Genomic DNA, 17,925 nt, shown 5'->3' with positions numbered 1-17,925 from the left:
TTTCTATTGGCGGACACCGCCCACACCATTTTTGGTGGAACATGATTAAATAATAATCGATGCCAAGGTCGAATGGCTTATTCATAATAATTACTAGAACGGTACCCGAGTGATACACAAGTGGGGGTGGAGGTGACGGGTGGTGGTGGCGCGTGACGACGGCGGCAGGTGCACACGGTAGTAGTTTAGGTTATGCATGTAATGTGGTTTTAATGAATAGTTAGAAATTTAATTGTTGAAACTTAAAAATTAAACAAAAACCATAATTGCTTTATAAAACCATATCTGCTTGATAATATAAATAAGTATGGTAAGGTTCATGTGATCACTATTTACATATGAAAATAAATAATATTAAATATAACTTGATTCGTTCATGTGTAAATGAATTTGTTTACTTATATCATTCACATATGAATATCAAATTATAATTAAAAGTTTCTCATTTTTCTTCCATTTTAATGATTCTCACATGAACCTTTTCTTTAATAAGTATAAATACATATATACTTCAAGTTCGTATGTGAACGAACTTCAAATAAAGCCTCTACCAACCGTCGACACCTTCCTCACTGCCACATCAGTTTTTTTATCTCTAAATCACCTCTTCCTCACTCACTACCAACCCTACTTCTTCTTCAATTTTTATTTATAATTTAATATATCAAAATAAAAAACACAAACTTAATTTTATTTATAAAAAAAACCATTACATTAATAAAAAAAACACATTACAACTAATGTTCAAACAAACTACATAATTTAAACATTACAAATAAATTAAAACTAGATAAAATTAAACTACATTATTAAAACTACATAAAACTACTCGACGTCCTCATTCTCGTCGGCCTCTTCGTCGTCTTCGACATCGGCATAAAACTTGCTCCCCCACATTTTCTGCAAGAATTTTTGATATGACATGTGAGCCATCAAGTCTTACCTCGAGTGACCCGTTGGAATCAGTTTTGCCAAAAACTTCATCGCATCCCTAATCTGGGCCTATGCCAAAGCTTTCCGTTGCATGCCAACATACGCACTAATAGCTTGGGCCGCTTCCGAACCCGATGACCGGTTAGATGTTGCATCGGACGAACTAGACAACCTACGGCTTACGCCCTAATCGGGTCGTCAGCAAATAACCCTTCAAATGAGGGACCCGTTTCATTTGCAGCCGGGGTCGAACCACGAGGCTTATCATCGGCAGTCAAATCTACTGCCGGAGCCAGTTGCCTACTTGTGAGGCGTTGTTGTTCCAAAAGGTGACCACGTCATGAAGAAGGTCATAGCACCTCTGGTAATGCCAATGTTTCTCCCCTGTCGTTCTCTTGTATAACGCTATGGCCGCGTTAGACACCTGTATGTCATCCGCTCCACTTTGTCGGGCCTGCTCACTAACTCTCTTCAACGCCGCGCCAAAATCCTTAACACCCTTTATTATCTTGTTTCATTTGCCATGTATTTGACTTTTCGTACGGTCGCCGTATCTCGTTTTCTTGTTGAACGTTTCCACAATTTTATTCCAAAACATGGCATCTGATTGATTCCTACCCACGACCGCGTCCTGCGTATATTGCACCCAATATCGTGCCAACAATTCTGTATCGTCATCCTCCCAATTCGTTTTTTATAGCGGTTTCCTGGGCCGCTTTCTTCCCCCCCCCCCCCCCCCCCGCGCACGAATAACCGTTTCGACTTCGAAAGCCATTTGAGCTTGAGCTAACACGAATCGTTGTTGTTCGTTCCAATTATAACCCATAATTGGATTGTAGTTCATGGTGGTATAGAATGGTTGTGAAAATGGGTTCACGCAATAACTTGTGGGAGGACCCATAGGGGGTGGCGGGTTGGAGGAGCCCGTCAATTGGCTTATTTGGCTTTGATTGGTTGATGACATTGCCGGTGCCGGGTACTCGAAAATTTGTTGCCACATATCGACGGAGGTTTGATTTTGGTTAAGGTTTTCATTGTTTCGAGACATGATTTAGGTGAAGAAATTGAAAGATTTGAAAGATGAAAGGATTGTATGTATGTGTGTTGTTTGAAAAATGAAAGTGAAAGGGTTGTTTAAATAAAGAAGGTAAAAAAGAAAAAAAGAACCGTTGGATTCAGATTTAAAATAAAAAAACGTTTTTTTTTTCACTCGGCCACTCGGACCCACTCATGCTCCACTCCACCCGTCGATGGCCTTCGGTGCATGGATGGTTATTGAGGACTAGCCCGTCGACGAGCCTGCTGCCATTGGTGTCCCGGTCGACGAATTTGTCGAAGCCCTGGCAATGACACTGTTGGCACCAGCCAGTATAGATATATACTTCAAGTTCGACGACTGAAATAACATTTGTAGAACAGTTATGTGTTGTTTTCCATGATAAATATATAGTGAAGGTTCATTCCTGACTGTTGGAGAATCACAAATCACTTCTTGTCAAGCTTATATGTTCAGCTATTATACCAATAATGGTCCAAATTAGTGTTATTTTCTTATGCTGATTGAGTTTGTTATATCATCTCACTAAATTGAGCATATGACATTCTTATAGTTGCGTCGTCGACTCATGATCTTCAAGTGTATGGTAAAAAGAATCTAGGATATATATACCTTGTGTTGACTAACAATTGTTAAATTTTGCAATTAAAATACTTTAGATAGTGTTCGCCTGCCAGTGCTATAAACATGTTTCTTTAACTCACACATCAATAATAAACGAAACAAGGGAATTGTATGTATCTTATTGTATATTAATTATTAAGATACATCATATATATATATATATATACTAATTACACTTTGTAACCTTGTATCTCTAAGCATTATAATATCAGTCTAATATTTCCCCACAAGCTAAGGTCGGGTAACGACTCTTAGCTTGGACCGTAAATCAGCAAATCGTTGTGACGAAAATGGCTTGGTGAAAATATCTGCAATATGATCATGTGTAGAAATGAATTGCACAGTGAGTTTTCCATCCGCCACTTTCTCTCTAACAAAGTGAAAATCAATCTCAACATGTTTTGTGCGAGCATGGAATACATGATTTGCAGATAAATATGTGGCACCAAAATTGTCACACCACAAAACTAGAACAGATGCCATAGGAACCTTCAGTTCTCGAAGAAGGGCTTCTAACCAAGAGATAAAGTTAGATCCAAGATGTATAGCATATCCCCTGGTGGACCGACAGTCATCAAAACAACCAGCCCAATCTGCATCCGAGAAGGCATACAGAGATGAATTATGAACATCAGTGTAAGCATGAAGTGTTGTACCAGAAGCCTGTTGGATCAAAAGGCCATAATTCGACGTACAATGAAGATAGTGAAGTATCCGTTTGACAGCAGACCAATGATTCTCAGTAGGAGAATGCATAAACTGACAAACTTTATTAACAACAAATGTAATGTCCGGACGAGAAAGAGTGACATACTGTAGAGCACCGACAAGTTGACGATAACGCACCGGATTATCAAATAAAGGACTGTCGCCAAGAGCCAATTTTAGATCAGTAGTGATGGGTGATGTGACTGGTTTAGCCTGAGATAAACCAGTCCGATGAAGTAACTCCTAAATGTATTTCCGCTGTGAAAGAACCATATCAGACCTCCCTTTAACAACTTCAACACCCAAAAAATAGGATAGAGAGCCCAAATCTTGAATAGCAAAAGTGTGACCCAAGCTGTGAATTACCTGATCAATGGCATGTGGATTGTTTCCTATAAGAAGGATGTCATCGACGTAGACTAACATTTACATGAGAGTGTCTCCTAAACAATAAACGAAAAGGGAAGGATCCGTTTTAGATCCTATAAACCCAAGAGAGTGTAACACCTGAGTAAGCCGAGTGTACCATACACGAGGAGCTTGCTTTAATCCATATAAGGACTTATGAAGTAAACAAACATGATCAGGTCTTTGAGTATCAACAAATCCTTCTGGTTGGCGCAAATAAACTGTCCCGGCCAGGTCCCCATGTAAAAACGCATTTTGAACATCTAATTGTCTAAGTGTCCAGGGTTGTGTCACAACAATAGACAAAACTGTACGAATAGTAGTTGATTTCATAATGGACTAAAAGTCTCATGATAATCCACCACCGGTTGTTGTTTAAATCATTTTGCCACTAGACGTGATTTGTGAAGTGTAATAGCACCTGTTTGATCCTTTTTAAGTTTGTATACCCATTTACAATCAACCACATTTGCATTAGGCACGGGAGGAACAAGAGTCCACGTACCATTACGTATCAAAGCTGCATGATCTTCTACCATAGCACTACGCCACTCAGTATATTTGTTAGCACTTAGCAATATCAAAGGTAGCATGTTCAATATCCGTGGATGTGTGAGAGATATGAGCGGTAGGATCACATGGAACCCGTTGTTTCGGGTTTTGGCGAAGATTAGCAGGTCTGGTACGGGTTGTAGGATTAAATACGGTATGGGTATGCGGTGATGGTGTGGTGACACTTTGTGGTCGGGATGTGGGCTCGATTTGTGTTTGAGTATGTGAAGGGATAACCTGAATAGGTGCAGTTTGTGTTTCAGCACGTGAAGGGACAGGTTGAGCAGGTGCGGTTTGTGTTTGGTTACGGCTAGGTACATCATCTTGAGTGGATAGATTCGGGCGAGCAGAAATAGGTGTAGGTTTAATGGGTGAAGTAAGTATAGATGTAGTAAGTATAGTGATAATAGGTGTAGGGTAGCTGGTGACATATGGATAAGGCGCAAAAGGGGAGGGATGGGAAGTAGGAACTAGTAAGAAAGGAAAAGATTGTTCGTAATATAAAGGCGATCGGTAGTCATGTCAAGACACCGATAACCATGATGAATGGGACTGTACCCAAGAAAGATACAACGGAGAGAACGAAACTCCATCTTATGATGACTATACGGACGAATGTTTGGATAACATTGACATCCAAAAACCTTTAAAAAGGTAAAATTAGGTGGACGATGAAATATATACTCAAAAGGGGATTTTCCAGACACATTACGAGATGAAATTTGGTTTATTAGATAGACTGCTGCTTAAAAGGCAAAGTCACACCCGATTGAGCAAGTAAAGTTAGACCTGTTTCAATGACGTGCCTATGACGGGGCTCAACGATGCCCTTCCGCTCATTAGTATAGGGACAAGAACGACAGTGAATAATGCCGAGAAGAGAGAAAAAAATAGGGAGATTCCTGAACTCACCTCCCTAATCCGTTTGAACGGATTTAAGTTTAGTATTAACCTGTTGTTCAACCATGGCAACAAATTGTTTAAATATGGGAAACACAACCGATTTTTGTGTCAATGGAAAAATCCACATATAGCGAGTAAAATGATCAACACAAAGTAAAAAATACTTATGACCATCACTAGACAAAATATGAGCCAGTCTCGAAACATCACAAAATACTAAATCCAAAATTGCATAGCTTTGAAAGTTAGATGATGACAATGAAAGTTTCGATGATTTCCCTATATGACAAGCATTACAAGAGTTATTCGAACTTTTTTTAGAAACAGGAAGACATTATTTAAAAAGCATAGAATGTAAAAGTTGTGGATGAGGATGCCCAAGTCGTTGATGCCATGTTGTAACAGGGGCACGAACGGCAGTAAAAGCAACTCTGGAGACCAACTGAAATGAAGGAAGATGGATGGTGTATGTAACACCCGTCATTTTAAAACCTGGATTTTAGAAAAACTTTGCCAAACGACGTTTAAACATAGCGGAAAAGAATCACTTAAAAACTAGCTCCTCCGTAACAGATGGTACCTTTCATAAACTGGTGTTACCAAGTGCATCATCGAAACAACATAAATGAAATCCAAGTTATGACACCAACAGAAATGCCAACATTGTTATATAAAACACAAGTCATAAATGAAGTAGCCAAACAACGGCTAAAGGTGAAGTCTAAACATTCAACAATCTATGCTAGTCTTCTTTATTGCATCTACCCCATCTCATCGATCTAATTCTTTCCTAGCTCAGACCTGCTTATCCTGAAGGACACAACATTTTCATAAAAGCAAGTGTTAACTAATAAATTAGCTAAGTAAGATACACACAATTAATAAAACGTTCTTCATTTTACTTTCATAAAACTTCTTCATAATATACTTCTTAAAACATGACCACATTACATATCAACCACAAAAATCGTAAGATAATCTCACCTTTACTTATTCCTACATCCCAACACATTACATATCATATCATCATATACGTACAACTTGGTCAACATGTCACATCTTACATATCTCACATAAACATATCACACTTACATATCTCACATAAACATATCACACGTATACGTATAGCACATGTAGAGTATTTACTCCTAATTGTGCCTATCAACGATTATATCACACATATCAACATATCTTACTTAAAACTCACGTCACATATTCTTATAATCAACTCAATCAACTTAGTTAACTTTATTCTCACGTCTTACATCTTTAATCAACGTGTTCTTTAATCAACTTAATCAAGTTTACATATTACGCACTAGCTTTACAACTAGCATGATTTCCCACATCTTAACTTTTAGGAAAGGCAATGGCATTTCCATAGTATCCCATCATGCTTTTAACATTGGTGGTTAGTCACTCCACCTGGAAATACTAGTTCCACATAACTATACCGCAAAGAGCCACTCAAGCGACCACATACGCACTAGTTTTTCAGCTAGCACGGGTTAAGCTTAACACTTCCCACGTCAATCTCACATATTTAGCTATAGCATTTCCCACGTATTTATATATTTCTTACTTTTTACGCACTAACACTAACGTTAGAACGGTTTCCCATATCTCACATATTACTTTAACTTTAGGTATATTCATTACCTAATAAATACCACATCTACTTTAACGTTTAATCCCACGAATGTGCACAAGTCAAAACATTTCTTATGTGTATCTAGTGAACTAAACATTTCATACATAAGTCTCCCATATAAGCCCGCACATATCAACATTATAGCATATCAACGACATTATCAACAACACATGTCTTAAACATATCATCACAACGTTATTATAAGCATTATACTTGATATGCATATATATAATTCTACTTTAAACATTAACATAACAACATAGGTCTTTTCAACATACATACATTCCTATATAACCTCCCGCATAACCCGGAAAACCCAACACATATAAGATAATCCGATTAAGAGGTTAATGATAGAAAACCACATTTTGTTGTGCCTCCATCGTGAGAAAAGTCATTTATCTTACCTCAATGGAGACTCAACAATCACAATAGAGTTTACCATGCTTGAAAAGTGTTCCCGGAAACCTATGATACAAGAGAGATGGAAATATAAGTCAACTAGACACTTAAACATGCTTATAACCCTTCTGCCAGCTGATATCGCACCCTTCACTTGCAGGCAACTTTTAGACCTTAAGACGACCAAATGAGTCACAACATAGTTCTTAAGAAATGTAGGGAATTCAAATACCTTACCAGAAATATAAAGCTTGACTCTTGAAGTTCACTAATGAGTGATTTATGACGTTTACAAGATAGGCCTGCAGAAATTGTTCGAAATTCAACCACTTTTGCAAATCGACACTTTTCCCTTATCTATGGGAACAATCACCAGAAACTTTATTCATATAGATTTTATAGGACACATAGACCTTTTCAAAAAAATAAGATTCATCTTCTAACTCTTTGTATTGAAAGAGATATGAATTTTGCAATATGACTAAATTTTCAGATCTAATAAACCTTTTGTTTTTCAAACTATTTCAACCATCAAATGGCCATAGCAACCACCACGACCTATGGATCTCATGTACACCCAAGATATGACTCATACGATGATTTCACAAGATCACTTGTTCTAGGTACAAGAGGATACAATAACAATACTTTAGATTACCCGAAAACCCAAGTAATCGATGACGAAACGTAATGAAGTCAACCCTAACCCTTAAGATCCGAATTGATTGGACAAAATCTTACCAAAGAACTTAAATAAAACAATCAAAGAATGATGTTATACCTGTAGGGAAGATAAACGGATCGAAAACCTATGGAAATCACCACCGAAATCACTCGAATCCTTGAAAATCACCTAGGGTTTTGTGTGTAAGAGTTTTCTAGTGTTTGGATCTGATTAAAGGGTGTTAGGGTCGTGAATGGGGACCTATTTATGCTAGAGCAATTTTGAAAATTTTAAGCCCTCGCACTTCTCGACAACTTGTTTTGTCACTTAACTGCTCGTTTAACGCATGTGGGAACACTTAATAACTCTTAAATCCTATCGGGAACACTAAATGACTTTATTAATCATTATCCACTTTAGTTTCATTACTTTAATCACTTTAACATATATTCCACGTTAATCACTTAATTCACACAAACACACGTAAATCACATATTAACTAACGGTCACTAACGATAAGTTTACGGTCAACGTCAAAAATTTTTGGGATGTTACAGTGTAGAGACCATGTTCACTTGGACCCGTCAAGAAGGTGGTGCAAGTAAACTTGTCCTTCACAACAAAAAAGGAATCGTGATATTCAAAGAAGACATGATTATCAGAAAATTTTTTTTGAACAGGGAGTGAATTTCACTTGATTTTGAGGAACATGAAGGATGTCATTTACTGAAAAAGTTTTGTTAGGCGAATAAAAACGTGTTGAACCAGTATGTAAAATGGATAAACCCTCACTGTTGCCAACATGAAGAGACTCCTCACCATAGTACGGCTCGGCAGTGCCAACAGCAGATAGATCTTATGCTACATGACTGTTAGATCCAGTGTCGGGAAGCCACGAAGAGGCCTGAGAATGATAATCGACATGGTTGACAGAAGGTTGTGAACGATAATCAGCATAGTATGGTTGTGATCGATAATCAACATAGTTGGCAGAAGGTTGTGAGCGAGACCTGGCACGGTTTGGGCAATCAGGAGGAGTGTGACCCGGTTTGATTTTTGTTACCCCCAAAACCCGGTTTATTATAATTGGGTTTTCTTCGACCACGGTTGTTTGTAGTGCGACCCTGGCCACGATTGTTTTGATTATAGGAGGTAAAAAAGGCCTCTGATTGTGGGGTGGAGGGTTGTAATCAAAGCCCCAATTTGGAAACAAGTTGAGTCAATGCCTGCAATGTATCAGGTTGTATAGGGCTAGTGACTGGCTGAGTTCCCGTAGCCGAAGTTGCAAAGGATTGGGGTGAAGCAATAACAAGTGCAACAAATTGTTTCATCATGTAATCATAATCCGAAAAAGCTGTTGGATTTTGTCTCCCAAGAATATTGGATTTAAATCCATTATACTCTTCACGAAGATCAAAAATAACTAGCATGACGAGGTCTTTTTCTTTGAATGCTTCCCCAATATTAGCAAGGGCATCAGAATATTCATGTGCCATATCAAGATAAGTAGAAGGGGTTTCATCACCCTTCATCTAAAGTTTTAACAATTGGGCCTTTAGAGTGTATTCCCTAGATGAAGTATGTGGTGCATAAGCACGTTCTAGAGACAACCATAATTCTCGAGAGGTAGTACCTTGAACATAGATGAACGAAGCTTCTAAGATAGTAGAGATAATCAACAAATGAACATGAGCATCATTGGATATCCTAATAGCATAATTCAGGTTTGGCTAAGGTGTTTTTGGTGTATCTTTGTCTTGTGAAGTGGACTGTTCTATCACAGCCAAGGGACACGTGCCATCAACGTAGCCTATCAAGTTGTTTGTGACAAGGAAAAGATGAATCATAGTTTTCCAGAACCCATAGTTGTTAGGGTTTAGGGTGAAAGCAAATTTATGGGAATTGTGAGAGGTTTTCTCAACTGTAGAGAAAGAAGCTATCATGGCCATGATAACTAATTTGGGGTCGGCACTTGTATGTCAGATGGTGGGAAAAAATTGGCGATGATGTGTGGCTAGTTTGTGGCAGTCGAATTAGGGTTAGATAGTGTGGCTCTAATATCACAATAATAAATAAAACAGGGGAATTGTATGTATCTTATTGTATGTTAATTATTTATATATATATATATGTTAATTATTAAAATACATCATCTAGGGTATGATTCATGTAAGAACTATTCACATATTAACATGGGTAATTATAAGTATAACTTGATAGTTCATATGGGAACGAATATGTTCACATATACCATTCACATATGAACATCAAGCTATAATATAGAAGTTCACATGGTTCTTTCAATTCAAATGGTTCTCACATGAACCTTTTCCACATCATCTATATATATATATATATAGGGAAAAGGGAATATAAGGTTGTCCGGCACCTAAGCTTAGGTGTAGAACCCCTCACATACTAATATTTTATTATTTTTTGTTTAATGAATAAATGAAATGCATGGGCCCGCATGATTTATATGGATTAAAAAAACAATATGTGAGTGTTCCACAAACTTAGGTATCTAACAGCCTTATATTCCCATTCTTTTTATGAAGAAAATCAACGACGTATAGTGTATTCATTTATGATAATTTTGTTTCAAGCACTAATGAGAAAAGAAGAACCACCTAATCGAATTTTGATGGGGAGTTAGCAGGAAATGTTTATTTGAACACGACTCACTTTCTCCAACAATTTTTTAAAGGGTTTAATGTGCTGGAATGTAACAAACTATGCCCAAAAGGTAATAGTGTGCACAAACTAACGTTTTTTTTATTGTATGCATAAACTTAATAAAAAAGTTTATATCATGCAACTTTTTGTGACAGACCAATAAAAACCTTACACGTGGCCGGTTCAAAAAAAAATTACACATGACAGTTCATACGGGCTGCCACGTATACACATTGCATGATTTGAACATTTTTACCAAGTTTATGCATACAATTGAAAAAAAAGTTAGTTTGTGCACACTATAACCTTTTGGGCATAGTTTGTTGTATTCCGGCGTACTAATCCTTTTTTAAATTTAACTCTTTTAAGGATAAACGAAAACTGAACTTAAAAGTTTCATTTTAATTAACATGTATGATTAAGTATTAGGTACTTTAAGGTCGTCAAATAGATTTATAAAACTGTAACCTATTTTTTAAAAAATTTTCAGAAAAAGGTAAAGTATTTATGTTTTGATTATTAAAAGGACTATGTTTTTAATTTGTAATAATCGTTAGTTTTTAACGTTAAATATTCGTTAATTGTCAACTTGACATTCCAGATCATAAAAAAAGTCTACGTGACATTTCGTTAAGTCTATGTACCATTTATCTTCGTAATGCACATCCGATCCCCATTTCAATACCCATCCCCGATCACTGATTTTTCTTTCACCATTTTTATACCCATCACAGATTTATATTTATTTCACTGATAAATGATACCTGATTCTTCGAAATGGCGATGTTGTGGTGTCAAAAGTTTAGATCGACCATTTTCTTTAATAACGTGTCCTTTTTTATTGGCGTGACATGTCACGTTTACACTTAACGAACATTTAATATTAAAAACTAATGATGTTACCGCGTACAATTTGAAACATAGTTCCTTTGATAGTCAAAACATAAAATACGTTAACTTTTTAGAAATTTTAAGAATATAGGTTAGTTTTTATGTACTTAAGCCAATAGATTATTCACCACATACTCCAAACACTCGCTGTATCAACAATCTTGCTGTAGCTCTAATACTTGTATTTTGATTTTCATAGCTATCTGTTATATATCCTAAACTGTCATAATTTTTCTTCTCATTATACAGTACGTTTTATCATTTATAAGCGGAGTTTTGGTTACTAACTAAAAGATATTAAAATATATAAATTAAAATGTTCTATAACTTCATACAACTTAAGCTTGAAAACAGACATGAACACTATAGGATCATCAATATGTAAAAGGCAATAATCAGAAAAGCCAATATGATAGATATACAAAATGTTATATGATCTCTTACAACTTATGCTTGGAAACAGACATTAGCAGTACTATAGGATCACCAATATGAACTTAAGAACGCGAAAAACACATGTAATGATTCTTATACTTTAGCACATGCATTTCATTTTATAGATGGAGCTATATGATTAAGAGAAAAGCTCTTTTGCACTTCAACAGCAAGTTCTTCAACACTAAGCTGACATTCCAGTCCTATCTGCACATAACAAATGATTCAAAAGTCACACTTTAGTAAAAAGAAAAAGAATAGAGCAAAATTAGTTTCACAGATTGATACACACAAATTATGTGTAGTCTGCTTGTCTATATATATATAAGTACTATACATAATAGTAGTGAGGCTTCACTTTCTGAAACAAAATGTGTCTTTTTTTTTAATTGTCACGTTAGGCTATGTGCACGGTTTTTAATTTTCTTCTAATCTCAGTGTTGTTGTTGATCCATTTTGATTCACTCATTCACTGTATAAATTTCCATAAGTCCAACATATATGCATATATGGTTGACGTCAATGGATGTTGAATATGTAAACTTGAGTACTTAATTTGTTGATCACCTTCATTAAACATAATCCACATTCTGGCACGTTGTATTCTGAATATATAAAAGTCGCATGCATGAGCTAATTAATTTGTTTAGGTTTATTCTCCAAATTATATGACATACCATGAAGGTCACCAGCAGGTTCTCCATGGCCTCAATCGAAAAAGTATTTACTTCCTAGCTTAATCTTCATTGTTATCAACACGTCATGTATGCAAACTCAAACAAGGTATATATGCCACTCAAAAATTGTAAAAAACCTAAGTATATATGAAGGAGGGGAACCTCACCGTTGAGCGAAACACTTGCCATCCTTCTCTAACGAGAGGATAGAAGTATATAGCCAATGCCTAGCATACAAATTAGTCGTACGGCAATAAGGTAGAAATCAACATAATATACCTTAATGACAAAGGAATAAAGGACTGTGTCCTCCATGCTGCTGATATTTAGATGCAGGATCTCAAAAGAGAGGTTTTCCAATAAATTGATTATCTTCACAACTTGTCCTCGAATTTTTCGTGATACGGTCCTCAAGACAACGTTTGACCCAGACATTTTTGCTTCAACATCAGCGATTGGCGAGTTGCTAGACGCTCCAAGTTCTTTGATACTTTCATGTACAATGATAGATCTTTCGGATTGTGGGGTACTGGGTTGTATTGTTATCGGCTTTGGGCTTGGACCGGGACTAGGACTTATGCTTCTACGTCTTTTCTTGGATTCCAACGACTGTAAAACTACTTGCATTTCTTTGATGAATTCTATTACACCTCCTATGATCGATGCTTGATCACCCTAGAAAAAGAAAAAGACAAAAAATCTATAGATTAACTACAATTGAGACTTTTGGTTCTAATGATAATAAAACTATAAGTTTCATATATATGTGATTATATGTTGTTGGTTAAAACCCTAACCTTTAGTAATTAAATGGTTATGGTTTGAGACATACTTTTTCATACAAGGATTATAATCTTACGATTTTACTTCCTTTCTAGGTATTGCCTTAAAAGATTTATACCACAATATTTACTTTTTTAAGAAAGAAAGTAATCACATGACTTCTTATATACTAAAAACGTATATGCGTGACGCGTTGGCGGACAGGTGTTGGTAGTGGCGACGGCGGCAATTGGTTATGGTGACGGCGGTAATATATAGTGTAGGTTATTGATTTAAAAGGAATATATAATGTAGTTATTTTTGAAGTTATGTGTAGATGATGTAAATTAATGATTTTAATTATTATCGGTATTTTAAGTAGATATTATGAATTTTTATAAATAAATAATTGAAGAGAAAAACATTTTGGGAGTTATCAACTATTTAATTTGGAAAAAAAAAAAAGAGAAAAATTGTTATATAATGTATTATAGATTATAAATAAAGATAGTAAACATTAATCAAAACCATATATACTTTGTCTCCACTAACACTACTTTGTTAGTAACACAACATATGGTTTGTAACATGACAAGAAATTCAGGTTAAAAAGCTTGATTCAATTCGAAAGGGCACAGATCGGGTGTTAAAACTCTAACTAAAGAGAGTAACTTAATTATAGCTGAAGTAGTTACAACTTTATTATCCGGGTTTAGTTAATTTTAAAAGTGTAATTTACCGACCTTTTTAATGTAGAAGCATGGGGTCATAGATCGCAAGACCTTGAGGTGTTCATTCATCTGCCTTCTCCTATTTCTTTCCACGGCTATATGAGACATTTTGCAAACACTAGTTTCTTACATAAATTTTCTTCAATATGTATTTAGGTCAGTTGATACTGCGGCCGAAAGACACACAGCACACACATATAACTCTATTTATATTGATAGATGGATACGGAGATATGTGTATATATATAAGGTATATATGTTTGCGTGTATGGCTTGCGTTTGTGTGCGTAAGTCTACCTGATCAACACAAGTAGTAGTAGCTATAGGTTCTTATAAAATTAATGCTATGTGTTGCACTCTCGTGAGATTAATAAGTTATTTTTTATTTATTTTTACTGCTTCACGTTTTTCTCTCTCTCTTGAATGGGTTTGTGTTGTTTTTGGTGATTCATGTTTATGAGACATGGAAATGTTACGTGCTACCGAGTTTAATTCTTAAATTATAGTTTACTTGTCATGCCGCGAATAATCTGTCATAAACACCCAACCCACCAATAAATAGACTAATTAATAATAATAATAAAAGCACAACACAAATCCATACACACAAATTAAGAGACGGCGGACAAGCACTCACTGATCTTTTTATACGAACACAAAACACAAAGTTCTGTTTTGTTTTGTTTTTCTTGTGTTTTTGATCTGTTCTGGTTTTCAGGAGACTCATTGTCTTTTTTTTTTTTTTTTTTAATTTAGATAACTAAATAAATTAAATAAAGGTAGAGATCGAAGCGTTTTTTTTCATTTTTTTTATACAGTAAATTTCATTAAATGAGACTAACTAGCAAGAGGCTAGAAAGCCAAGAATACAATATCACGATCGAAAGTCAAAACGACACCATTGGTTCCATTGAAATCGAATTAAACTTTTGCTTTACGTTTGATCTAATTATAAGGTTTCATTTCACGCCTTCCAAAAACGACACCATTTGATCCAACTAGCAAGAGAGCGTCTTGATATCCGCACAAAACTTTTGAATGTCTATAGTTTTCCAAGCAAATAAGGTTTCATTTCATGTCTTCCAAATCAACCAACACGTCGTTGAGATAATTCCTTGAATCACTTTACGTTTGGAAACATCCCAGCAAAATAACTAATGAAATTATTTTATAATTTTATGTCTTTCAGCCAAATGTTAGTCACGGGTTCAAACCTATAAAATGCATATTAGGAAGTCATTTTCAATGAGATGGGGCATGGGGGTTTTCTCTAGTATTTAGCCGGTTTTCTCAAGAACGGTAGTGGGACTTCCACTGCCAGTCATGCCCTCGGATTGACTGTGCTGGTGACGTGGTCGATCTCTAACGGACAATGAAAAGACAATGCCGCTGAGTCCAATCACCACCGCTATTCAAAAAAAATAACTACATTATCCCTTTAACATCAATTATTTTTGCATTAATCAAAACCACCACTCGTCGCCGCCCCTAAACTTCGCTGATTATCATTATCACCGTCACATCGCGCGAGTATTCGTCTAGTGTGTATATATATAATGTTTTTTAAGTCCATATTTACTAAATTATTACTACTTTTATGTGATTACGGATTTTGGATCAATTAATAGGTATATGGGTATCAATTAATTGTTTTTATTTGTTGGTTAATTGATTGATTCGGGTTTTGGTTTCGAGTTGATTTCCTAAAGGATTTGCTTCTAGTACGTCGTTGACAAAATCTGTAATTAAGGATTTGATTTTAGTAGTGCTGTTGTGTTGAGAAGGTTTGATTTGGAGTGGAAATCGGGTGCAGAGGAAAACGGATATCGTAGCTAGTTCATTTACTACAAAGTTTGTACGCATCTATCTATATCCTAGTTTGTCTTTTTCTTACCCATAGCATTTGAAGTATATTAGTCATTGCTCATTCATAAGGCATATATCTTTAACCAAGGACATGTTTGTCGAAGTTTATAAAATATTTATCTTTTATTGGTATATGAAATTAATAATGATATGTAAGAATGTTTATAAGATTGAAAATAAAAATAAAAGATTTTAATGATTTGTAAAAATTTTAAATATTTATAATGATATGAGCTAAAAGATGCATAAAAATATGCTTAACATTAGAGATAACCTTAGTGAACCAATAATGTTAATAATGCAATGCGGTTTTGGGTCTTTTGATAATAAGCTAATATGAGTATATGACAGTGGTAAATATTACTCGTATCTATCTGGGACTTTTTGTAGTTACTGTATATATCCTCGGTAGATCTAATTAGGTTCCCTCCATCGTTCTGAAACAATTTGTCGTCTTAAACCTAGCAATTATTGTGCTTTTTTGGCTACATATACAATTAGTGGTCAAAGTATGCACCCAAGGTTCATTTGCGAGATTACTGTACATGTAACAAAGTTTCTACCGAATGTCGTTTATACCAACTTGAAAAAAAAATGAACTACGACTGGGCTACCTACAAACCGGGTGGTCGCCCTGGGATCAATTGCCTCACAAAGCGGTAGGAACTGAAAAATAGATGTAGATGATAGACATAAACAGATAATACTACTAATACGAGAATCATAACGAGAATGCAAACAATCAGATTATAGGTTGAAGAATAAAGGTTTAATAATACAAGAATCAATAGCCAAAAGTGGTATGAACTAAAATAGGTAAAATACAAAATAGATATGTATATGAGAGAAGTGAGTGTATGTTGAAGACAACAGGAGCAGAGAACTAATGGCTACATTTTAACGGCTACATCTTTGGTGTGTTGTGTTATTCTCTCCCAAAACCTTCTTTTTCTTTAAATACTAGCATCCAAAGAAGTTTTGATAGAAAGAGCCGTTGTATCTACTAGTCCATATAGCTGGTATGTCACTTAAGCCCAAATACATAACAACAAGCTCAATGTAGCAGCCCACAAAAGAGAAAGCCCATGTCCCGTGTTAATCACGGTCCTATCACGAGCATCTTTATATATTCAACTCCGTTATATATAACTTCCAATATCAACACAGCTAACTAGTCCTTGTTGACTTGAACACTTTCTATTACAACCAAAGCTAAGATTGAGAATTAAAGTCATTTCTCAACAATAAGTATCAACATCTATACATATTTGGATTATCGATCAGTTATATAAAGTTCTTTTCTACTTATCATACTGTGTTTTGTGAAGTTATCTCCTCAGATGAAATCGTGGGATATATCTATCAGTTGCTTCGGTTTTAAAATCCATTGTATGGCTTATGCTGTTGAACTTTTTCGTCAAGATAGTGAATTCAACTGCACAGAGGTATCTAAAGAAACAGCAGGAAACTGAAATGGCTATTTTGAGAAAGTTGGATGAGTAAGAGAAACATAGCCATTAGCTTGTTTGATGTTTCTACTTATTCATGTTAGAGACTTAGAGAATATTTATGAAGATCTTGTTTCAAGTACTAAAGAGGAAAAATGAACAACTTACCCCCACCTAATCGAATTTGGATAGGGATCTAGTAGGAAATGTCTGTTTAAACGTGCCTCATTTTCTGCAACAATTTTCTAAGATTCAACTCTTGAAGGGAAAAACGACAACCAAATTCTAAAAGTTGGACCTTAACATGTATAATTAAGTATTAGGTATACTTCTAGGTCATACTTTTAGGCATATATATATCGTCACTCAGATACGTTATTCACCATGTACTCTAAACACTCGCCGTGTCAGCTCTAGTTTTCGACAATCTTGCAGTAGCTCTAACTTTTAATATAAATTTAGCATTTCATAGCTATCTGTTACCCTGAACACTTGCAATTTTTCTACTCATTATAAAGTTTTCTCATCTATAACTGC

The 17,925-nt window shown here is 35.5% G+C and overlaps 1 protein-coding gene across 1 annotated transcript; it reads right to left on the bottom strand.

The window, feature by feature from the left end:
• Nucleotides 1–11,880: 11,880 nt before the first annotated feature.
• On the bottom strand, nt 11,881–14,271 carry LOC122602203 (transcription factor MUTE). The gene is made up of 3 exons (XM_043774916.1): nt 14,087–14,271; nt 12,861–13,256; nt 11,881–12,111 (listed from the first exon to the last, which is right to left on the bottom strand). Exons 1-3 carry the CDS (start codon nt 14,180–14,182, stop codon nt 12,019–12,021), a joined length of 585 nt encoding a protein of 194 aa, XP_043630851.1. The 5' UTR covers nt 14,183–14,271; the 3' UTR covers nt 11,881–12,018.
• Between the last annotated feature and the right edge of the window lie 3,654 nt (nt 14,272–17,925).

The sequence above is a fragment of the Erigeron canadensis genome, chromosome 5 (assembly GCF_010389155.1).
Source record: "Erigeron canadensis isolate Cc75 chromosome 5, C_canadensis_v1, whole genome shotgun sequence".
NCBI classification, from domain to species: Eukaryota; Viridiplantae; Streptophyta; class Magnoliopsida; order Asterales; family Asteraceae; genus Erigeron; species Erigeron canadensis.
The sequence above is the reverse complement of the archived record's forward strand: the minus strand, read 5'-3'. Positions and strand labels throughout refer to the sequence as shown.